This window comes from Hippopotamus amphibius, chromosome 12 (genome assembly GCF_030028045.1).
Source record: "Hippopotamus amphibius kiboko isolate mHipAmp2 chromosome 12, mHipAmp2.hap2, whole genome shotgun sequence".
In the NCBI taxonomy this organism is placed as follows: domain Eukaryota; kingdom Metazoa; phylum Chordata; class Mammalia; order Artiodactyla; family Hippopotamidae; genus Hippopotamus; species Hippopotamus amphibius.
In genome coordinates, this window is record NC_080197.1 from 13068110 (window position 1) to 13092522 (window position 24413).

A 24413-nucleotide genomic window follows, 5' to 3' on the forward strand; every position below is an offset into this window, starting at 1 on the left:
AGCGGGGCTAATCTTCGTTGTGGTGCACGGGCCTCTCAGTGTGGTGGCTTCTCTTGTCATGGAGCACGGGCTCTAGGTGCGCGGGCTTCAGCCGTTGTGGCGCACAGGCTTAGTTGCTCCGCGGCATGTGGGATCTTCCCAGACTAGGGATCGAACCCCTGTCTCCTGCACTGACAGGTGGATTCTTAACCACTGTGCCAACAGGGAAGTCCTTACTTATTTCTTCTCCTCCTAACAAATTTGCCAGCCCTGCCACATGCCAGCTGCTGAGGTTACAGAGTTGAACTCAAGAGACACCAATCAGACCTTGTGGGTGAGACCAGGTGTCAGCAGGTTAACAAAGTAGGAAGATCACTCCTCTGGGTGCAGAACACATGAAGGAAATGAAACAGTGGTGTGACCAGGTGGAGAGTGGCGTGACCAGGTGGAGGGGGCAGGCAGCTGTAGGATGGGTGGTCAGTTGACATATAAACAAGAGCCAAGTGTGGACACGGAACAGGCCATGTGACCAGCAGAGGGAAAGTGCTCTAAGTCAGGGAAAGAGGAAGCACAAAGTTCCTATGGATTCCAGCCCAGGAGAGCAGGCCACACCGCCTCGGGCTTCCCAGGCCTGGGGAGGTGGGAGGACCCAGTTGTGACCTTGGGCGAGGATATCACAGCTGCAGTGTCCCTAACCAGCAGAGCAGCTGCTGGATGCCAGCTTCCAGGTGCTGAAATATCTACCAGGTCTGTTTCATGTCAAACTCCAAAGAGCCCTGGCATGTGGGGAATCGTCATGAGAACACAGCTGCTCGGAAATTAACTCAATTGCCTGCGCGTTGACTCAGGATACGCACCTGAGCAATCAGAGTCCAGCGCCTCAGCTCTTGGCCACTGGGTTATGAGGTCCCCTCTTCCCGGTACATGTGGTAGGGAGGGCACCTCCAGGACCCTGGAAACAAAGACATCTAGGGTGACAAGGAGAGCAAGTGATGTGGCTTCAGTCCCGGAAAAGGTGTCCACCAGGGCTGGCAGGCTTTTGCTGTAAAGGGCCGGAGAGTAAATATTTGAGCCTTTGAGAGCTAAACAGTCTTTGTCTCAAATGCTCCATTCCATCACTGTGGCGAGAAAACAGCCACAGACTCTGCAAATGGTTGCGAGTAACTTATGTACAAAATCAGGCAGAGGGTGGGATTGAACCACAGTTTGGGGACCCCTGGGTATATGGCTGGGGGGTGGAGGACTCTGGAGCGAGCAGCACAGAGGAGCAGAAAGAACCCGCTGGGTCTGCTTCCTGGACTTCCCCAGCAGGTGTGACCTGCTCCGGCAGGGAGATCAGCTCAGTACTGTGTGTGTTTGGGGCCCAGGCACTGTGGCTTCATGGAGACTGAACTCTGAGAGGACAAAGCCAAGGAGAAAGCTGCCCAGGGTCAGAAAAGGCCCAGGGCTTTGTCAAAGAAATGCCTCTCCTGGACCTGGGCCCTCGGATCCTTTGGCTCACGTGACTTTGATACAAGGAGGAAGGGTACAAGCATCCATACCAAGAGGGGGTGCAGCAAGGCCAGATCCTGGAGTCCTGGGCCTGGGCCATGTGGGAAAGGGAGCCCCATCCTCCTTTCCTAGGCCTGCGGCACCCAGCCTCCAGCCAGTCCTCAACCCTCGGTCGCCACCTGGTGGTCGTTTGGAGCCCAGCAGAAACCTGGGTCAAGACTGGCTCCAGCCCCTTCTCCGAAACAGATGGATGTTTAGGGCAACGGGGTTATAGACGCCGATGCGCGCCTGGCTCAGACCTAAAACACACCGCCTCGTCTGAAATGGCAGCACATCAGTTCCTGCCCCGCCGACCACGCTGCCTGTAGACCTGGTGTAGACAGCACATCTTCCGTTTTCTCTTCTGGAGCTGGAAATCTGAGCTCCTCCTTGACCACCCACCCACTCCACCCCCATTTTTCTGAAATGTTAGCAACTCGATCAAATTTGCCTTTTAATATCTAGAAGATACAAGGAATCTGGGCTCTGACCTGAGCCTGTGTTGGGGAGGGGGAAATTTTCCCCCTAGCCCTCTTGAGTTCTTTTGGCAGGTCGAATAAGTAAATTGACACAAGACAGATTAACAGGAGGAAAGAATTTAATTCATACACACAGGGGTCTCACAGAAATGGGACCCCAGAGGGATCAAAGCAGGTTGTTTATACGTCATTTTTAGACAAGGAAACAATTATTTGTGAAGATTTACTAGAACAATAGCTGCTGTTTAGGGTATCAGACTAATGAAGAAGTAACAAAGGTTTTACAGCTTTCTTAGCCTTGAATTTCCTGGCTCTGGTGAGAAGCATACTTTCTCTCCTTGTATAGGGAGTATACCTTCACATAGGAGATTTATTTCCCAATTTTAGAGGGGAAAAGGAGGGTCAGTGTTGTTGTTTTTAATGTTTTTTTCCACCAGCTGCTTCTTAAGGAACTTCAGAAGAATCAGTTTGCTCTTGTGGAGTAACTTGGGGTGGCCTGCTCTGAGCTCCAACCATTCTGTCCTCTGAAATTTCCCAGGAAGTTTCACATTTTGAAAGTGGAATTGGTGGCCTTGGAGAGAGAAATCAGGTTAGGAGCTGAGTGCTAAGAGCTCTGCAAAGGGAAAAAAGAACAAAGATTAGAATGAGGATGAACAAACAGAAAAGTACAAATCGAAGCCCCTTCCTCACCCCCATTAAACCAGTCCCTAGTCCTGGGTGTAAGTCAGTCCAATAAAATGGCTGGACTTCTCTGCTGGAAAGGGTTAACCTTCTCTCTCTTTTTTTTTCTTAAGCTCTTTGTTGGAGTATAATTGCTTTACACTGTTGGGCCAGTTTCTGCTGTACAACAAAGTGAATAAGCTGTACTTACACATATGTCCCCATATCCCCTCCCTCCTGCGACTCCTTCCCACCCTCCCTATCGCACCCCCCTCAGTCGTCACCAATCATCGAGTTGATCTCCCTGTGCTATGCAGCAGCTCCCCACTAGCTATCAATTTTACATTTGGTAGTGTACATATGTCAGTGCTAACCTTCTGGGTTTTTTTAAGCTCTTTATTGGAATATAATTGCTTTACACTCTTGTACCAGTTTTTGAGGTACACCAAAGTGAATCAGCTGTATTTATACATATATCCCCATATCCCCTCCCTCCCATGACTCCCTCCCACCCTCTCTGTCCTGGCCCTCTAAAGCATCACCCATCATCGAGTTGATCTCCCTTTGTTATACAGCAACTTCCCACTAGCTATCTATTTTACAGTTGGTAGTGTATCTATGTCTATGCTACTCTCTCACTTCATCTCAGCTTCCCCTTCGCCCCCCACCCCAGCCCCATGTCCTCAGGTCCATTCTCTACATCTGCATCTCCACTCTTGCCCTGTCACTGGGTTCATCAGTACCATTTCTTCAGGTTCCCTATATATGAGTTAACATACAGTATTTGTTTTTCTTTTTCTGGCTTACTTCACTCTGTATGACAGTCTCTAGGTCTATCCACCTCATTACTTATAGTACAATTTCATTCCTTTTTATGGCTGAGTAATATTCCATTGTCTATATGTGCCACATCTTCTTTATCCATTCATCCGTTGATGGGCATTTAGGTTGCTTCTATGTCCTGGCTATTGTAAATAGTGCTGCAATGAACGTTGTGGTACATGTTTCTTTTTGGATTATGGTTTTCTCTGGGTATGTGCCCAGGAGTGGGATTACTGGATCATATGGTAGTTCCATTTTTAGTTTTTTAAGGAACCTCCAAACTGTTTTCCATAGTGGCTGTACCAGCTTACATTCCCACCAACAGTGCAGGAGGGTTCCCTTTTCTCCACACCCTCTCCAACATTTATTGTTTCTAGATGTTTTGATGATGGCCATTCTGACTAGTGTGAGGTGATCCCTCATTGTGGCTTTGACTTGTATTTCTCTAATGATTAGTGATGTTGAGCATCTTTTCATGTGTTTGTTGGCCATCTATATGTCTTCTTTGGAGAAATGTCTATTTAGGTCTTTGCCCATTTGTGGATTGGGTTGTTTGCTTTTTTGGTATTAAGCTGAATGAGCTGCTTGTATACTTTGGAGATTAATCCTTTGTCCATTGCTTCGTTGGCAAGTATTTTCTCCCATTCTGAGGGGTGCCTTCTTGTCTTGTTTAGGATTTCTTTCACTGTGCAAAAGCTTTTAAGATTCATGAGGTCCCATTTGTTTATTCTTGATTTTATTTCCATTATTCTAGGAGGTGGGTCAAAAAGGTTCTTGCTTTGATGAATGTCATAGAGTGTTCTGCCTATGTTTTCCTCTAGGAGTTTTATAGTAACTGGCCTTACATTTAGCTCTTTAATCCATTTTGAGTTTATTTTTGTGTATGGTGTTAGGAAGTGTTCTAATTTCATTCTTTTACATGTTGCTGTCCAGTTTTCCCAGCACCACTTATTGAAGAGGCTGTCTTTTTTCCATTGTATATTCTTGCCTCCTTTGTAAGAGATAAGCTGCCCACATGTGCTTGGGTTTACCTCCAAGTTCTCTATTCTGTTCCATTGATCTACCTTTCTATTTTTGTGTCAGTATCATACTGTCTTGATCACTGTGGCCTTGTAGTGTAGTTTGAAGTCAGGAAGCCTAATTCCACCAACTCCGTCTTTCCTTCTCAAGATTGCTTTGGCTATTGAGGGTCTTTTGAGTTTCCATACAAATCATAAGATTTCTTGTTCTAGTTCTGTGAAAAATGCCATTGGTAATTTGATAGGGATTGTGTTGAATCTCTAAATTGCTTTGGGTAAGATAGTCATTTTCACACTGATTCTTCCAATCCAAGAACATGGTATGTCCCTCCGTCTGTTTGTATCGTCTTTGGTTTCTTTCATTAGTGTCTTACAGTTTTCTGCATACAGGTCTTTTGCCTCCTTAGGCAGGTTTATTCCTAGGTATTATATTCTTTTTATTGCAATGGTAAATGGGAGAGTTTCCTTAATTTCTCTGCTCTTTTGTTGTTAGTGTATAGGAATGCAAGAGATTTCTGTGCATTAATTTTGTATCCTGCTACTTTACCAAATTCATTGATTGGTGCTAGCAGTTTTCTGGTAGAATCTTTAGGGTTTTCTGTGTATAATATCATGTCATCTGCAAAGAGTGACCATTTTACTTCTTTTCCAATTTGGATTCCTTTTATTTCATTTTCTTCTCTGATTGCTGTGGCTAACACTTCCAAAACTATGTTGAATAATAATGGTGAGAGTGGGCACCCTTGTCTTGTTCCTGTTCTTAGAGGGAATGCTTTCAGTTTTTCACCATTTAGAATGATGTTGGCTGTTGGTTTGTCATATATGGCTTTTATTATGTTGAGGTAATTTCCTTCTATGCCCATTTTCTGGAGAGTTTTTATCATAAATGGATGTTGAATTTTGTCCAAAGCTTTTTCTGCATCTATTGAGATGATCAAATGGTTTTTATCCTTCAATTTGTTAATATGGTGTATATCACATTGATTGATTTGCGTATATTGAAGAATCCTTGCATCCCAGGGATAAACCCCACTTGATCATGGTGTCTGATCTTTTTAATGTGCTGTTGGATTTTGTTAGCTAGTATTTTGTTGAGGATTTTTGCATCTATATTCATCAGTGATATTGGCCTGTAATTTTCTTTTTGGTGACATCTTTGCCTGGTTTTGGTATCAGGGTGATGGTGGCCTCGTAGAATGAGTTTGGTAGTATTCCTCCTTCTGCTATATTTTGGAAGAATTTGAGAAGGATAGGTGTTAGCTTTTCTCTAAATGTTTGATAGAATTCGCCTGTGAAGCCATCTGGTCCTGGGCTTTTTGTTTGTTGGGAGATTTTTAATCATAGCTTCAATTTCCATACTTGTGATTGGTCTGTTCATATTTTCTATTTCTTCCTGGTGCAGTCTTGGAGGATTGTACTTTCCTAAGAATTTATCCATTTCTTCCGGGTTATTCAATTTATTGGCATATAGTTGCTTGTAGTAGTCTCTTGTGATCTTTTGTATTTCTGTGGTGTCAGGTGTTAACTTCTCCTTTTCCACTTCTAATTCAGTTGATTTGCATCTTCTCCCTTTTTTTCCTGATGCGTCAGGCTAATGGTTTATCAATTTTGTTTATCTTCTCAAAGAACCAGCTTTTAGTTTCATTGATCTTTGCTGTTGTTCCCTTCATTTCTTTTTCATTTATTTCTGATCTGATCTTTACGATTTCTTTCCTTCTGCTCACTTTGGGGTTTCTTTGTTCTTCTTTCTCTAATTGTTTTAGGTGTAAGGTTAGGTTGTTTATTTGATATTTTTCTTGTTTCTTGAGGTAGGACTGTATTGCTATAAACTTCCCTCTTAGAACTGCTTTTGCTGCATCCCATAGGTTTTGGGTTGTTGTGTTTTCATTGTCATTTGTTTCTAAGTATTTTTTGATTTCCTCTTTGATTTCTTTAGTGATATCTTGGTTGTTTAATAGCATATTGTTTAGTCTCCATGTGTTTGTATTTTTTACAGATTTTTTCAGGTAATTGATATCTAGCCTCATGGCACTGTGGTCAGAGAAAATACCTAATACGATTTCAATTTTTTTGAATTTACCAAGGCTTGATTTGTGACCCAAGATGTGATCTATCCTGGAGAATGTTCCATGTGCGCTTGAGAAGAAAGTGTATTCTGCAGTTTTTGGGTGGAATGTCCTATAAATATCAATTAAGTTGAGATGGTCTAATGTGTCATTTAAAGCTTGTGTGTCTTTATTTTCTGTTTGGATGATCTGTCCATTGATGTAAGTGGGGTGTTAAAGTCTCCTACTATTGTTGTGTTACTGTCGGTTTCCCCTTTTATGGCTGTTAGCATTTGCCTTATGTATTGAGGTGCTCCTATGTTGGGGGCATAGATATTTACAATTGTTATATCTTCTGGGATTGATCCCTTGATCATTATGTAGTATCCTTCCTTGTCTCGTGTAATAGTCTTTAAAGTCTAATTTGTCTGATATGAGTATTGCTACTCCAGCTTTCTTTTGACTTCCATTTGCATGGAATATCTTTCTCCATCCCCTTACTTTCAGTCTATATGTGTCCCTTGGTCTGAGGTGGGTTTCTTGTAGACAGCATATATAAGGGTCTTGTTTTTGTATCCATTAAGCCAGTCTGTGTCTTTTGGTTGGAGCATTTAATGCATTTACATTTAAGGTGATTATTTTGTTGTTATTGTTGTTGGCTGTTTTGGGTCTTTTTTTGCTTTGTGAAGGCTTTCTTTAGTTGCAGTGAGTGGGGGCTACTCTTCATTGTGGTGCACGGGCTCCTCATTGCCGTGGCTTCTCTTGTTGCAGAGCATGGGCTCTAGGCGCGTGGGCTTCAGTAGTTGCAGCACATGGGCTCAATAGTTGTGGCTCATGGGCTTAGTTCTCTGTGGGATCTTCCTGGAGCAGGGATCAAACCCGTGTCCCCTGCATTGGCAGGCGGATTCTTAACCACTGCGCCACCTAGGAAGCCCTAAGGTGATTATTGACATGTATGTTCCTATTACCATTTTCTTAATTGTTTTGGGTTTGCTTTTGTAGGTCTTTTCCTTCTCTTGTGTTTCCTGCTTAGAAAAGTTCCTTTAGCAATTGTTATAAGGCTGGTTTGGTGGTGCTGAATTCTCTTAACTTTTGCTTGTCGGTAAAGCTTTTGATTTCTCTGTCGAATCTGAATGAGATTCTTGCTGGTAGAGTATTCTTGGCTGTAGGTTTTTCTCTCTCATGACTTTCAGTATATCCTGCCACTTCTGGCTTGCAGAGTTTCTGCAGAAAGATCAGCTGTTATCCTTATGGGTTTTCCCTTATATGTTATTTGTTGCTTTTCTTTTGCTGCTTTTAATATTTTTTTCTTTGTGTTTAATTTTCGTTAGTTTGATTAATATGTGCCTTGGTGTATTTCTCCTTGGTTTTATTCTGTATGGGACTCTCTGTGCTTCTTGGACTTAATTATTTCCTTTTCCATGTTGGGGAAGTTTTCCACTATAACCTCTTGAAATATTTTCTCAGACCCTTTTTTTTTTTCTTCTTCTGGGATGCCTATGATTCCAATGTTGGTGTGCTTAATGTTGTCACCAAGGTCTCTGAGACTGTCTTGCATTCTTTTTATTCTTCTTTTCTTTTTCCTGCTCTGTGGCAGTTATTTCCCCCATTCTATCTTCCAACTCACTTATTCGTTCTTCTGCCTCAGTTTTCTGCTGTTTATAGCATCTAGAGTATTTTTAATTTCAGTTATTTTGTTATCTATTACTGTTTGTTTGCTCTTTAGTTCTTCTGAGTCCTTATTAACTGTTTCTTGTATTTTCTCTATTTTGTAATAGAGATTTTGGATCATATTTACTATCATTACTCTGAATTCTTTTTCAGGCAACTTTCCTATTTCCTCCTCATTTATTTGGTCTTGTGTATTTTTACCTGTTCCTTCATCTGTGACATATTTTTTTGTCGTCTCATTTTCCCCCCTTTGGATGGGCAGGATTGTGTTCCTGTCCCACTGGGTGTTTGGCCTGAGGTTTCAAGCACTGGAGTTTGTAGGCTGTTGAGTATAGCTGGGTCTTGGTGTTGAGGTGAGAACCTCTGGGAGACCTCACTGTGATGAATATTCCTTGGGAACTGGGTTTCCCTGTTAGTGCAATGTTTTGGACTCAGAGCTCCCACCTCAGGAGCTCAGGCCTGACCCTGGGCTTATGATTCAAGATCCCACAAGCCGTGTGCAGCAGGAAGATGAGAAAAACTTAAAAAAAAAAAAAAAAGTAGGAGAACAGCAGAACAATAGCAAGTTAAAAAATATGATAATAGGAAACTAACAGATGTGTTAGAAAAATTTAAAAAAAAAAAGAAGATGGAGCAACAACTGGAAGGTAAAACAACTGCAACAGCCTAAGTGAGGAAGTGGGAAGGAAAAAAAAAAAAGGAAAAAAGCCAGAAAAGGCCTTGGCTGTGGAGGTGGGGCTTAGACAAGGGCAGGGGGTGGGGTGGGGGGGGAGGTTAGGCAATGGGCAGGGCCTATGCTTAGAAAAGGCCCTGGGGGTGGTGGCGAATGGGGCTTAGGCCCAATGAGGCAGATGGGCCCAGGAATGCCTCTGGTCTTGGGGGCAAAGGACCAGGTCAAGCTACCCAGTGGGCTCCCTGGGCCCGAGTTGGTGGGAGAAATGCTAGGCACCTCCCCTAGTCCTCCAATCTCGGAGGGTCCCTCCCCATTGGATTCTCTTCTCACCCCCTCTCTCCTATTCCCCTAGGACCCTCACAGCTGCAGGGGGCACTGGAAGGCAGGAGACCAGACTCTGACACCCAACAGGCTTCCCAGGGCCAACTGGGCTAGGGTAATGCCTGCAGCACTTCCCCAGATCTCCCAGTCTCGTAGGGTCCCTGTCTGCCTCTCTTCCTCTCCCCCACTCCCCACTCTCCTAGGTTCCAAGCAGCTGGAGGGGGCCCTGAAGTGTGAAAGACCAGGTCCGTGAGCCTAGCAGGCTTCCCAGAGCTAGTGGGCAGGGGAAATACCTTCTCTGCCTCCCGTGATCCTCCAATCCCAAAAGGCCCCCTCCCCTGCCTGCCTCTCTTCTTCTCCCCTGCTTTCCTTCTACACCCCTAGGGCCAGTGAGACCTAGAGGGGCCCCTGGAGGACCAAAGACCAGGCCTGGGGGCACAACAGGCCTCCCGGTGCCAAGTGGGTAGGGAGATTTCCCACAGCGTCTCCCCTGATCCTCCGGTCCGGCAAGGTCCCCCCCACCGCTGTCTGCCTCTCTTCCTCTTCTCCTCTCCTCCCTCCTTCCCATGCCTGTACAGCCTACTCAGCTGGAGAGACCGAGGGACCAGACTCGGGAGCCCAGCAGGCCCACTGGGCCCAAGTGGGCAGGGGAAAGGTCCTCTGCACCTCCCCTGGCCCTCTGCTCCTGGAAGGTCCCACCACCAGTCTGCCTCTCTTCCTCTTCCCCTGCTACGCTCCATCGTCCCCTGGACCAATGCGTCTGGGAGGAGACCCCGGAGAGTTGGAGACCAGGCCCGGGAGCCCAGCAGACTTCCTGGGCCAGTGGGCAGCAGAAATCTAACCTTCGTTTTTAATAAAGTAAAGGGGACACTCCTTTGCCCACTTGGGTTACATAGAAGCAGCATTTTCACCAGTGATGCACAGGCTCCTCCTTGCTGAGCTCCTCTAAAGCTTGGTTCTGTCACCTGGCCAATTAGGTCCAGACTTTTTTTTTAGTATAAATTTATTTATTTATTTATTTATTGGCTTTGTTGGGTCTTTGTTGCTGCACACGGGCTTTCTCTAGTTGCAGCAAGCAGGAGCTACTCTTCATTGTGGTACACAGGCTCCTCATTGTGGTGGCTTCTCTTGTTGCAGAGCACGGGCTCTAGGCACGTGGACTTCAGTAGTTGCAGCACATGGGCTTAGTCGCTCCGCGGCATGTGGGATCTTCCTGGGGCAGGGATTGAACCTGTGTCCCCTGCATTGGGAGGCAGATTCTTAACCACTGCACCACTTAGGAAGTCCCTAGGTCCAGATTTTTGGTCCACCCATATGCAGTATGTGGTATTGGGCAGCTTAATCACGGGAGCAGCTGTAATACTCCAAGTTGTGCAAGGGTGGCTTGTGAGCCACCCAGGACACTTGGTGAGTTGGCAGATGTTTATACTAAAAAGGGTAGTGCCAGGGTCACTTCCAATCTCCTTGAGAGGTTCGAAGATGCCACCTGTGGAATCAAACCATAGAGTCTGACTGCAGTATTGTCCTGGCCTGTCACCCAGGAAAGGTCCAGTGTCATGTCTGTTTTCAATGCAAAGGGAAATTTTTCATCTATCGCCTTTAGCCTGGGCAAGGGACAACCCTAGAGAAGGACAGCCTTCTCTAGAGGTTTTCTGTGGCTCCAGTAACTCCCCAGAAGGAGAGGCAGAGCAGTGTTCTCCAGTCATGAATGCCATTCCCTGTCATCCAACCATCTTCCTTACCTCATCCAAAATGTGCACGTCAGCAGCAACGCAGACCAGCTCAGGGGCACTTGTACTGTCTAGATGTTGACATAACCAAGTCATATTGATTAATGTGACCAGGCTTTGGTAAACTGGCACGGGGTGGGGGGGGGGGGGTTGGTTTGTGCCTGACCTGTTGACAAGGTAAAGGTTACTAACAGCAAGACACAGGTTGAAAAGGAGCCCATAGTGGAGCCTTTTAGTGGGGAGGTAGGATAGATAGACACGCGCTCTCAACTCAGCCTTCTGATAGGGATAATGAATGTGAGGAAGTTGTCATTAGTAAGAGAAGGTGCGTGTTTGTTTGTTTGTTTAGCATGTGAATATACAGGGAGTCTTAAAGGGGCGGGGGGTCAATAGGTAAAAACGAAGTTTTTTTAACTTATTTTACTTAAGTATAATTGATTTACAATGTTGGGTTAATTTCTGCTGTACAGCAAAGTGATTCAGTTACACACATATATACATTCTTCTTCATATGCTTTTCCATCATGGTTTATCTCAGGATATTGAATATAGTTCCCTGTGCTCTATAGCAGGACCTTGTTGTTTATCCATTCTATATATAATAGTTTGCATCTGCCAACCCCAAACTCCCAATCCTTCCCTCCCCCACCCCCTCTCCCCCTTGGCAGCCATGAATCTGTCCTCTGAGTCTGAATCTGTTTCTGATTCGTAGATATGTTCATTTGTGTCATGTTTTAGATTCCACATATACATGATATCACATGATATTTGTCTCTGACACTCCACTTGGTATGATAATCTCTAGGTCCATCCATGTAGCTGCAAATGGCATTATTTCATTCTTTTTATGGCTGAGTAGTATCCCATTGTGTATATGTACCACGTCTTCTTTATCCAATCATCTGTCCATGGACATTTAGGTTGCTTCCTTGTCTTGGCTATTGTAAATAGTGCTGCTGTGAACACAGGGGTGTACATGTCTTTTCGAATTAGAGTTTTCTCCGGATATATGCCTAGGAGTAGGGTTGCACATGAAGTTTCTTGATCGTAATCTTGGGGAAAGCTGTCTAATTCATGATGCTGGCTACATCCGGGCCCGGGGATTGGCTCTGGAAATCCTTACTTTGAGGTCCCCTGTGGAGACTGTCTCCCAGTTGTCTTGAGAGCAATGATCTGGGTCAGTTTGGCGTGGCTTTCATGAACCAGGAGGATTTTCCCTGTATTTTGGTGGTAACGTAGGGAGTGTAGGTAGGTGGCAATACCTCCTAGCATCCTTCCCAGAGAGGTGACAGTGCATGTTTTCTTCTAAAGTTCTTGATGTAAACCCAGTCTCCTGGTCAAAAGGGATGTCAGGGGTGTCAATTAGGGGAGGCCATGCCCCTTTTCCTGTTGGCGATAAGCTTCAGGGACACACGTCAGTTCTTGTAGACAGCTGGTCAGAGCATCAAATTATTTACTTCTGTTCCCACAATGTCCACATAATCCAGAAACAGAAGATTTAGAGATGCCCGTAGGCATGGGGTGTCTAAGCACTGTTTCAAAAGGCGATAACCCATGTCTCCTACTGGAGTATTCCGGATCCTTAAAAGGGCTGGGGGTGAAGCTTCTGACCGTTGAAGCCCTGTTCCTTGCCAGAGCTTTCCTAAAGTCCTTTTATATCCAGTTACTGATCCTCTATTTTACGTCTGTGGTAGCCTCTGGGGTGCAACTGAGGACTGGCTGACCCCATATTTTGAGGGGGAATTGTCCCTCAGAAAGAGAACGAACCTTCCGGGCGTGCTGGGGCATAGGGGGATTGTTTCTTAAACGTTCCTTTCTCTGAGGGTAGGACAAATTTCTCTTCCATTGTCCTGACTTCTTATACCTGCAGTTGTCTGGAGGCAAACAGGAAGAGCTGTGAATGAGCTTGGAGTTACTCTCAGTGTCATGCTTTTGTTTCCTTGTTTTTTAATTGAAGTGTGGTTGATTTACAATGTCGTGTTAGCATCTTGTGTACAGTACAGTGATTCCGTTTTATAATATATATAGTCTATTTAGTCCCCTGTGCTATGTAGTAGGACCTTGTTTATCTGTTTTATATATAGTTGTTTGTATCTGCTAATCCCAAACTCCAAATTTGTCGCTCCCCCACCCCTTTTCCCCTTTGGTAACCATGTTTGTTTTCTATGTCTGTGAGTCTTTTTCATAAATAAGTTCATTCGTGTCATATTTTAGATTCCACACATAAGTGTATCACATGGTATTTGTCTGTCTTTCTTCACTTAGTATGATAATCTCTAGGTCCATCCATGTTGCTGCAAATGGCATTATTTCATTCTTTTTATGGCTGAGTAGTATCCCATTGTGTATATGTACCACATCTTCTTTATCCATTCATCTGTCCATGGACATTTAGGTTGCTTCCATGTCTTGCTTATTGTAAATAATGCTGCTAGGAACATAGGGGTGTCTGTATCTTTTTGAGTTTTCTCTGGATACATGCCCAGGAGTGAGATTGCTGGATCATATGGCAACTCTATTTTTAGCTTTTTAAGGAACCTCCGTACTGTTTTCCATAGTGGCTGCACCAATTTACACTCCAACCAGTAGTGTAGGAGGATTGCCTTTTCTCCACACCCTCTCGAGCATTTGTTATTTGTCGACTTTTTAATGATGGACATTCTGACCGGTGTGAGGTGATACCTCATTGTAGTTTTGATTTGCAGTTCTCTAATAATTAGTGATGTTGAGCATCTGTTCATGTGCCTATTGGCCATCCATATGTTTTTGTTGGAGAAATGTCTCTTTAGGTCTTCTGCCCATTTTTTGATTGGGTGGTTTGGTTTTTTGTTATTGAATTGTATAAGCTTTTTATATATTTTGGTAATTAATCTTGTCAGTAGCATCGTTTGCAAATATTTTCTCCCAGTCCGTAGGCTGTCTGTTCATTTTGTTTATGGTTTTCTTTGCTGTGCAAAAGCTTTTAAGTTTAACTAGGTCGCATTTGTTTATTTTTGCTTTTATTTCTATTGCCTTGGGAGACCGACCTAAGATAAGCTTGGTACGATTTATGTCAGAGAATGTTTTGCCTGTGTTCTCTTCTAGGAGTTTTATGGTATCATGTCTTATATTTAAGTCTTAAGCCATTTTAAATTTATTTTTGTATATGGTGTGAGGGTGTGTTCTAACTTCACTGATGTACGTGCAGGCGTCCAGCTTTCCCAATCCCACTTGCTAAAGAGACTCTTTTCTCCAGTGTATATTCTTGCCTCCCTTGTCAAAGAGTCATTGATCGTAGGCGTGATGCTTTTGTTTTTCTAAAGGTTCAAATTGCAAAGCAAGAATTGTTGCTTTCAACTCATTTTTTTCATGCACTCCTGAAAACTATTTTCAGAGAACTGAGCTCCAGCCTTCATTACTACACTTACTGGTGGCCTAGACCAACCAGCCACACTATGTGAATTTGCTTTCTAAAATGAGGGAGACGATTTCCCATTAGAGCAGATATAAAGAGATTCCTGTGCGCTGGGGCTTCCAAGTTAAAGGCAGTGTGCCTTTGAAAAGTTTCCATGAAATGTTCAAAAAGGCTTTGGGATGCTTTCCTCCCAACTACAGAATTCAGCCTTAGACCAATTAACTTTAGGGGGAAAGGCCTCGAATATCGCTCCTGTCAAATCTTGACTATCAGCCTCCAGCTGAGCCTCCTCCTAGTCGTTTGCAGGAGGCCTGGGAGAGGTTCCCGCATTCAGGGGGAAAGAGGTGGAGTCAGTTTTTTAATATCATTTTTTTTCCCCACCAGCTGTTTTCAAAGAACTTTAATTCAAAATAATATGCCATTGAGGCATCTCGGCGGCCTGCTCTGAGCCCCAATGCCTGCACGTCCTCAGTTTTCCATAGGTGACTTAGAGCTTAGAGAAAATACCTCAGCCCCGCCTCACTGCCCACCCCGTGGAGAGCACCCAGCTCACTGCTGCAGAAACAGACTTGGGGAACATAAGTGACCTCCCCAAGCCCCCCTTCCTTTTCTATCTGGGAGAATGTGCTGCTTGGCTCTTTCTTCCCCAATTCAAATTAATGGGTTTTTTGGGTTTGTTTTGTGGGGTTTTACTGCAGTATAATTAACATATTAGTTTCAGGTGTACAATGTCGTGACTCGATATTGCAAAATGATCACCCCAACAAGTCCACTTAATATAGTTACAAAAAAATTTTTTCTGGTGATAACTTTAAGATCTAGTCTCCCAATGACTTTCATATATGCAGTGCAGTAGTATTATTAACTGTAGTCACCATGCTGTACATTACATCCCCAGGACTGACTGACTTCATAACTGGAAGTTTGTACCTTTTGATCCCCTTCACCTATCTCGTCCACCCTTCCTACCGCCCCTCCCCCGCATCTGGCAACTATTAACCTGTTCTCTGTATCTATGAGCTTAGTTGGTTGATTTTAGATTCCACAGATAAGTGAGATCATAGGCTATTTGTCTTTCTCTGACTTATTTTGCTTAGCACGATCCCCTCAAGGTCCCCCTCTGCTGTTGCACACAGCAAGATTTTCTTCTGATGGCTGAGTAATATTCCAGTGTGTGTATGCACCACATCTTCTGTGTCCGTCCATCCGTCACTGGACACTTAGGTTATTTCCATATCTTGGCTGTTGTGAATAATGCTGCAGTGAACACGAGGATGCAGATATCTTTGAGTTAGTGTTTTTGTTTTCTTCAGATAAATATCCTGAAGTGGAATTGCTGGATCATAAGGTTATTCTATCTTTAATTTTTTGAGGAACCTCCGTACTGTTTTCCATGGTGGCTGCAACAATTTACATTCCTACCAACAGTGCCCAAGTGTTTCCTTTTCTCCTCACCCTCACCAACATGTTATTTCATATATATATATATATATATATATATATATATTTTTTTTTTTTTTTTTTTTTTTTTTAGTTGCGGGGAGTGGGGACTACTCTTCGTTGTGGTGCACGGGCTCCTCTTTGCCGTGGCTTCTCTTGTTGCAGAGCATGGGCTCTAGGTGCGTGGGCTTCAGTAGTTGTAGCACATGGGCTCAACAGTTGTGGCTCACAGGCTCTAAAGCACAGGCTCGATAGTTGTGGCACACGGGCTTAGTTGCTCCGTGGCATGTGGGATCTTCCTGGAGCAGGGCTCGAACCCGTGTCTCCTGCATTGGCAGGCGGATTCTCAACCACTGCGGCACCTAGGAAGCCCCTCATATTTTTTTGATAATAGCCATTCTAACAGGTGTGTAGTAGTATTGCATTGTGGTTTTGATTTGTATTTCCCTGATTAGTGATGTGGAGCATCTTTTCATGTACCTGCTGGCCATCTGTGTGTCTTCTTTAGAAAAATGTCTATTCTTATCCTCTGTTTTTCAACTGATTGTTTAGGGGCTTTGCTATGAAATTATATGAATCTTTATATGTTGGATATTAATGGCTTATCAGTTTTTATCATAAATGGATGTTGAATTTTGTAAAATGCTCCTGCATATATTGAGATGATCATATGATTTCTATCCTTCATTTGTTGCTGTGGTGTATCACGTTGATTTGCAGATGGTGAACTCTCCTTGCATCTCTGGGATAAATCCCTCTTGATCATGATCCTTTTAATGTATTGTTGGATTTAGTTTGCTAATATTTTGTTGAGGATTTTTGCATCTATGTTCATCAGAGATATTCACTTTTCTTGTAGCATTCTTGTCTGGTTTTGGTATCAGAGTAATACTAGCCTCATAAAAATAAGTTTGGAAGTGTTCCCTCCTTTTCTATTTTTGGAAGCGTTTGAGAAGGACTGGTATTAATTCTTTAAATATTTGGTGGAATTCACCAGTGAAGCTGTCTGGTCCTAGACTTTTTGTTTGTTGGAAGGTTTCTGATTACTGATTCAATCTCAATCATATCCACTGTACTTTTTTCCCTTTTTTAATTGACATGAGGGCCACATAAGATTACCGTTTTTACAATTTTATAAGTATACAATTCAGAAGCAGCCCATTCACAATGTACTGCAACTCACCCCCTCTAAGACATTTTCATCACCCCAAAAGGAAATCCATTATCCTCTCCCCCATCCCATTTGCTTTCTGTCTCTGTCTTTACCCATCCTGGATATCACATAAATACAAGGTGTGGCTTTGTACCTGACTTCCTTCACGCGTTTGTGACATTCGTCTGCCTTATGGCTTCAGTTCTCTGTGTTTGAATCCTCATCGTGTGGATGTCCCAGCTCCTCCTTGAGATTTCTCTCAGGCCAATTCCTTCTTAGCTGTAGGACTTCAGTTTCCCCAATTGAATCACCTTGAGGTCCTTCCCACTGGTGTCCAGGGCCCACTCCCAGGTGGGTAGGTTTCCTGAGCCCCGCAGTCTCGGGCAGCACTGAGCCCCTGGCTGGGGAGCACTGCCCTGTCTGGCCTTCCCAGCCCACGCACCCCTCTGATCCCACAGAATATAAGGCCAGCTATGTCCGGAATCGCTCCATCCGCTCGGTGGCCGTCAGAGGGCACCACATCAGCCTGGATGACTCATCCCAGCCCCGCAACCTCACCAGGCGGCACTGGCCAGGCACCCCTGAGGACCAAGATGACAGGGATGGCGGGGACTTCAGTGGCACTGGGGGCCTCCCGGACTACTCAGCCCCCAACCCCATTAAAGTCACACACCGGTAAGACTCCAGGCGGGGGTCAAGGGGCAGGCTGGCCTCTGGCAGGGGCGCCCACACCTCTTGGGCCCCTGGCTGGGCCCTCCTTACACCCTGAGGGCCCCACGCGGTCCCTTCTCTTGAACAGGTGCTACATCCTAGAGAATGACACAGTCCAGTGTGACCTGGACCTGTACAAGTCCCTGCAGGCCTGGAAGGACCACAAGCTGCACATCGACCACGAGGTGACGGGAGTCTGGGCCGGGAGGGTTCTCACCACCTCGAGCTCAGCGGGGCCACTAGCCACAGTGGGAGACAGGGAGGCCAGGCCCAGGGAAGGGCAGCCCCACAGAATCCTTCACCAGGGCTAGCAGCGTGGGTCCTGGCCTGAGACAGACAGCTGCTGCCAGACTGGGGGAGGGGGGAGACAGCACAGCTACCTTGTACCCCTTCGTGATTTACAAGATGCTCACACCACCCTCAGTCCTTCCAGCAAGCCTGGGGGCAGATCTTGCAGTCCCCTGTGGGCTCAGCTGGTTCTCGGGCAGGCAAGACAGAATGACCCACAGTTCCTTCAGCAGGTGGAACCAAAGACCCACCTTCAGCACCAGACATGGGCTGTGGCTGGGAGGCCCAGCTGCACCCCACCCCCACCGCCCTGTCTCACGGTCTCCTCTCCCTCAGATCGAGACCCTGCAGAACAAAATTAAGAACCTACGGGAAGTCCGAGGTCACCTGAAGAAAAAACGGCCAGAAGAATGTGACTGTCACAAAATCAGGTGAGGAGGTAGCAGAAGGCCCCTAGTGCTCCTGTGGGAATCACTCCTGGAGACACAGCATCCCCTCCTCTTATCCCTGTCTCCTTGCTTAGGGTAAATATAATGATAATAATCAGAATTCTTATTCACATCCCCGTTGTCAGCCACTGGGCACATATCACCGCCCCTCAGGTACCAGCCAGATGCCCAGGTTCATGCACTACTGACAGGCAGGCCCTTGACAGTGGAGCTGGTTCCCAGGAGGGAAAAGTGCCTCTGCTGACTGCCCTTCTGGGAACAGCTCATGTGGCCCGAGGCCCACGTTACTAGCTCAGGGAACCCCCAGCCCAAGGGTCTGAACTCACAAGCAGCGCTGTCCACCAGAACCTCTGTGGTGATGGAAGCAGCTGTATCTGTGCTGCCCAGTATGGTGGCCACCAACCAACCACATGTGGCTATTGAGCTCTGAACTGCGGCCACTGTGGCTGAGGAATTGAATTGGTAGTTTAATTAAATTTTTAGTAGCCACATGTGGCTACTACAGTCTCTGCCTTTTCAGAAAGGACTTACAAAATATGGGTTCCCCCAGGGCTGGCCCTGACCACACGTGGCCGGGGGGGGGGGGGGGGGAGGGGGCGGGTGTCTGGGGCCAGCCTGCCTGGAGATGCTGAGGCTAAAGCCAGGCCCAGCCTCCAGGCTGGGTTAACTCACCTCTACCCTGATCTTCTATGTCGGGCCAAGGCCTTCAGCCAGGGGCTGTCAGCTCACGTGTAGAGGAAGGAGCCAAGAGGCAGGGGGCTGCCACCCAGGGGCTAGAACCTCCCTGGCACTGCTCCAGGAGAAACAGGGATCCCAGAGAAGTGGTGTGGCCCTGTGTGCAGTGTCTGAAAGCCAGGGTCGGGGGTCTGTTACAGTTACCATGCCCAGCACAAAGGCCGCCTCAAACACAAAGGCTCCAGCCTGCATCCATTCAGGTAAGGACAGAGGGGCCCTCTCTTAAGCTATAACAAACAAGGACAAGCAAGTCCTGGCCTTTCCCTGGGAGGTGCAGCAGAGGCCCAACTCCCAGATCAACAACGCACAGTGCTCCCGGGCGCCCCCCTGTGGCTGGAGCGGGTTACTGCAGGGCAGGACACAGGCCCCCAGGGACCGGGTGTGACCAGGAGACCCAGGAACCCTCTAACCCTGTGCTGCCTCGGAAGCTGACGCAGGATGACAGGAACCTCATCTGGCCCCAGCCATGCCCTGGACCAGCAGTGGGACCTGGGCAGAGGGCAGTTTGGGAACCCTCAAGGGACCTGGCCATGGCTCCCTGGGCAGAAAGAGGCTCCAAGGTGGGGCTGCGGCCCTGTATGTATCTAGGAAGGGTCTGCAGGAGAAGGACAAGGTGTGGCTGCTGCGGGAGCAGAAGCGCAAGAAGAAACTCCGCAAGCTTCTCAAGCGCCTGCAGAACAACGACACGTGCAGCATGCCCGGCCTCACGTGCTTCACCCACGACAACCAGCACTGGCAGACGGCGCCCCTCTGGACACGTGAGTCAGCCAGGCCCAGGGTGGGGGCTCCTCCTGGGGATCCCAGGGACCCAGCGCCCCCAGCCTGTGAGTGTTTCCTGGTGAGCCCCTGTGGGTCTTTCAGGAACAAGTCCCTCAGCAACCTCAGGGGTCAGGTGCTCCGACAGGAAGGGGCTGGGGGCTGGCAGCCGGGGGCCTCCTCGGCTCAGGGCGTGCTCTCTTCCCTGGCAGTGGGGCCCTTCTGCGCCTGCACCAGTGCCAACAACAACACGTACTGGTGCATGAGGACCATCAATGAGACCCACAACTTCCTCTTCTGTGAATTTGCAACCGGCTTCCTAGAGTACTTTGATCTCAACACAGACCCCTACCAGGTACGGACAGCACAGGCTGGAGAATTGGGGGCCCTGCCAGGGAGGCCCCTCTGAGGAAGGGAGAACAGGTTTTCCAAGTCCCACTGAGTCCCTAAAATAGGTGAGTTGAAACCTCCAGGAAGGCTGGGACTCTGTGCCATCCGCCCTTCCTGCGTCCACCATCTAGATTAGGTACAGCCTCTTCCCTCCAACTTAACGCATCTGGCACCGTTTGAGCAGGGTTTGTGGGATCTCGGGAAGACACCTACAACTTTGGAGCCTCAGGGTCAGGCCAAACCCTGCAGATGATAGGCCAGTAACTAACACTCAGGCAGCCCTTACTCCGAGCTTCCCTATAATAACCCAGCTGAACACATGCAGGACTGAAGTGGCCAGGGAGCCTGATGAGTGGACTGTGCATGTCCCTTCTAAGACAGAGTCAGGACCCAGCTTCAGCACTGGAGCCTCTCAGTAGTGTGGCCTTCACACTGTCCAGTCTTCCATGTTTCAAGAAAAGCCTGAAAGCAATTTTTTACCTGATTTATAAATGCCAGCAACTTGATTATCTTGTTCTGCTGTAATTACCATACAGGCCACCAGTCTTTCTCCTTTGATAGGTCATCTCTGTATTTTACAAAAGAGGGTGACAGAGCTGGTAGGTTAATGGATCACAGGCAGTTCCCAGACCAGGTCACTCACCCAGCCCTTCCTATCAAGAGGAACCAAGGGGCTGAGGACTTCTTTCCAAGCTTGGTAAATTTCTCAACCAGTGGCTCCAGTTCAATGTGACATACACAGAGGTGGGTTTAATTTTGAGATTTCACGCACATGGGGCTAGAGGCAAAAGGTAGTCCTAACTGTTCCAAACCCCAGCTCTTGTGGAAGCAGAGGTCACCATCCCTTCCCACCTTGTACTCCCAACCTGCCTGCAGTAAGTCTCCAGGTTGGTAGAAGAGGGTGCCGCCCCCCCACCTCGTTGATAACCTACCTTTTTTCCAACCAGCTGATGAATGCAGTGAACACCCTGGACAGGGACGTCCTGAATCAGCTACATGTGCAGCTCATGGAGCTGAGAAGCTGCAAGGGTTATAAGCAGTGTAACCCCCGGACCCGGAACATGGACCTGGGTGAGCAGGTGCCCCTACATGAAGCAGGGTGACCATAGGAGGGGACTGACAAGGTCCTGTCTGAAGAGTGAAACTAGAATCACCAGGAGCTGGTGACTTCTCACCAGTAGCTGTAATATCACCTTCCTAACGTCCACCAGCCGCACGCTACTTTCATGACAAGTGCCATCACTTACTTACCCAGCACTATCAGCCCACCAGGGTGCTGAGTGTTTTACATGCATTACCTGAGAGGCCTTCTGACAACCTTCTGAGGTGAACCTGCTTGTCCTCGTTTTATGGATGAGTAATGTGACTGGGTCCAGAGCCCATGCACTTGGTCACACGGCCACCTCCTCTAGGAAGTATGCCGAGAACCCACACCCGGGATCTCCCCACTGCCCTCGGCTGTCTGTCCTCTGTTGCGTAGGCGTTTGTGCCTACATGTGGCTCCCCCACCATGACCAAGGCCAGTGCTTAATGACTGCAACAAGGAGCCTGAAACAATAAGAGGCCACTAGAGTGTAGGCGACTTACAAGGAGTCTTGGGGAAGGCTCACCTTGTAATTCAGTCCCCTCTCTGTCTCGGGGCCACTAACATCATGGGTTTGTGATGGGAAAGAAAAAAAAAACTTGTGTTTTTAAAAAAAGAAAAATAGGCAGTTATAAAGTCTGTCCTTGCTTGTGCAATTTTGGCCCTAAATTATCTGTTTCCATGTTGTGCATTTCTCTCCTTTAGGACTGAAAGATGGAGGAAGCTACGAGCAATACAGGTATTGCTTTTAAAGCCTGACAACCACCCCATATGGTAGCCCATCCTATAGTCTAACCTTGGAGGTTGCACGTGAGGCTGGGACGCTGCCCCTTCTCCAGTATGCCAGCGGCCTGGCTCACCCACCAGCGATAGCTGTCCACTAGGAGACCGTTTTTGTATAGTTTTTTTTGGGGGGGGGGGGGGGGGTCAATTTTTCTTTCTTGGTGATGGTTAACACTCTTTCTCCTCTTGACACTTGAAAATTTAGGCAGTTTCAGCGTCGAAAGTGGCCAGAAATGAAGAGACCTTCTTCCAAATCACTGTGAGTTGAGGGACCAGCTTCCCAGTAGAGATCTGGCCTGATCCGCTTCGTTCTGCCAAGGCTGTTCTGCGTGCATGCCCTTTCTCACTCATTCCTCTCATCTGTTCCATAAGAGGGGAAGCAGTCATATCAGTCTTTCCCATAAGATAACATACTTGGATATGTTCTAGATTAATACTTTGTCTGATACACCATTGTCTCCATATCATCTGTGCTTCATAAGCTCAAGGCCTTCCTGAGAGGCTGAGAAGCATGTCAGTCTGCTAAGTACCAGGCATCTTGAAGGCTGTGGCTGCAGAGGTCCTACCTGGTCCATAGTGTCAGTGGCAAGGTGGCCTCACTAAATAGTTTCCAAAACATTCATGCTACGAACTCCAGGGCTAACAGAGGATGGTAGGGTCCAGGAGGCTGTAGCAACCTGGAGAGGTCACTGTGGTCTAAAGAAAATGGAATGGAATGCAATTTGAATCCTCTGATTCATCGAGAAAATCCAGAAACGCAGATATGTATGAGAGTGTGTTTATGGTGGCAAGTAGTTTGACATGAAATTACCAGCCCCCTTGGGGAGCTGCCATCTGCAACCTCTGGCCTACCCATTTCTGCCTTTACATGCCTATCAACCTGTGTGGCTTTAACAGCAAAATAATAATGCGCCAGTTAAGCATTTCCTTGGTGCTACCAGAATGAAAGCACTTATTCTCACATTCTCCGTAGCCACTATCCTATCCAGATCTTTACCTGACATCTCTGCCAACCACAGAGTGTGTAATTCAACAACTGACCATCTACACGCTTAGGTGAGAGCAGTCCCGGTCTGAGGAGCCTAGAAACACTCCTCCTCAGCAGCCACATCCTTGAAGCAAAGCTTCCTCAGCTGTAGGACCCATTAAGAAATCCATAAGCAGCATGGTAAACAAGTTTGCTTTGTCCTACAGGGGGCAGCTGTGGGAAGGCTGGGAAGGTTAAGAAGCACGAGCTGGACCTCCAAAAACAGAGGCATCGCCTATACAATGAAAAACCCTGAATGATTTCCAGCAGAGCTATGCTGTTAGCCAGGAGGCCTGAGACACACACAGCTCACTTTCAGCCAACACGGCAGACTCTGGAAGACAACCATCAGGAGTAGTGAGACTTCTGGAAGTCCATTTTTGCCCCTGCTTTTGCTTTGGATTTTACCTCACCAGCTGCACAAAATGCATTTTCGTATCAAAAAGTCACCACTAACCCTCTCTGAGAGGCTCACAGGGAAAAAGAACACAGAGATTTTTCTTGGACATTTCCCCCAAGGGTGAAAGTCACTGGAATTTTTTTATATCACAGGGGAAGAACCACCCTGTTTTAAATCCTCTTATTTTGGTTCTTCACAAAGAAGGAACTAAGAAGCAGGACAGAGGCAGGATATGGTTTGACATGAGTCAATAGCACAAAAGACATAACATAAATTTATATCTCACACTATAACCCTGGTTGCCTCTGAAGAAACTGACTTCACTGTATATATATGACTATTTACATGTAACGAGCCCGGGAACTTTTAGGGGAGTCTAATAAGAAAACCCAATTTTCAAGAGAGGTGGTGTCAATAAACGCTGTGGCCCATGTAAAAGAAAACCCAGTGCAGTTGTGGACATTCCTCTTCCTGACCAGATGCCATTTCTCCCAGGATTCCTTTGTTATCTGTCCCAGAACTGATGTTTTTTAAAGTCCTGCAAAGACATGAAGTTGATGTATGTCCCAAGTTTTAACAAAATTGTATTTGTAAAGAGATTTTGTAGTCTAAGTATTGTCATACAATGTTGAAAACCCCAGCCAATGACCAGCAGTTGGTATGAGGTAACCTTTGACATTTTCTAAAAGGCCATTCTTGGGAGTCTTTTTGGCGTGTTTGGTTTTTTTTTGTTAAAAAGCATTCAAGATACTACCAGTCCACACCTTTTTGGAAGGAGACACCTTGGGTTTTAGATGGTTTTGTAAAAGGGAATACATGGTTATAAATTGACTAGAATTTACCATACTTCAGGGACCCCAAAGGTAAGTCTCAT

At 46.4% G+C, this 24413-nt stretch overlaps 1 protein-coding gene across 6 annotated transcripts in view; it reads left to right on the forward strand.

Annotated features, from left to right (window-relative positions):
• The window catches only part of SULF2 (sulfatase 2), a 149615-nt gene that overhangs the window by 117852 nt on the left and 7350 nt on the right, over window positions 1-24413 (forward strand). For 5 of the 6 annotated variants that reach the window (XM_057703030.1, XM_057703029.1, XM_057703031.1 and 2 more), the window contains 10 exons: window positions 17375-17591; window positions 17716-17812; window positions 18252-18346; window positions 19240-19299; window positions 19688-19857; window positions 20068-20210; window positions 21193-21316; window positions 22035-22068; window positions 22318-22371; window positions 23307-24241. In XM_057703030.1, the coding sequence (XP_057559013.1) occupies window positions 17375-17591; window positions 17716-17812; window positions 18252-18346; window positions 19240-19299; window positions 19688-19857; window positions 20068-20210; window positions 21193-21316; window positions 22035-22068; window positions 22318-22371; window positions 23307-23337 (1025 nt within the window). In that variant the 3' untranslated portion in view covers window positions 23338-24241. Of the gene's footprint in view, window positions 1-17374; window positions 17592-17715; window positions 17813-18251; window positions 18347-19239; window positions 19300-19687; window positions 19858-20067; window positions 20211-21192; window positions 21317-22034; window positions 22069-22317; window positions 22372-23306; window positions 24242-24413 lie in introns of those variants that run through there. The other variant, XM_057703034.1, reaches the window with a different exon arrangement.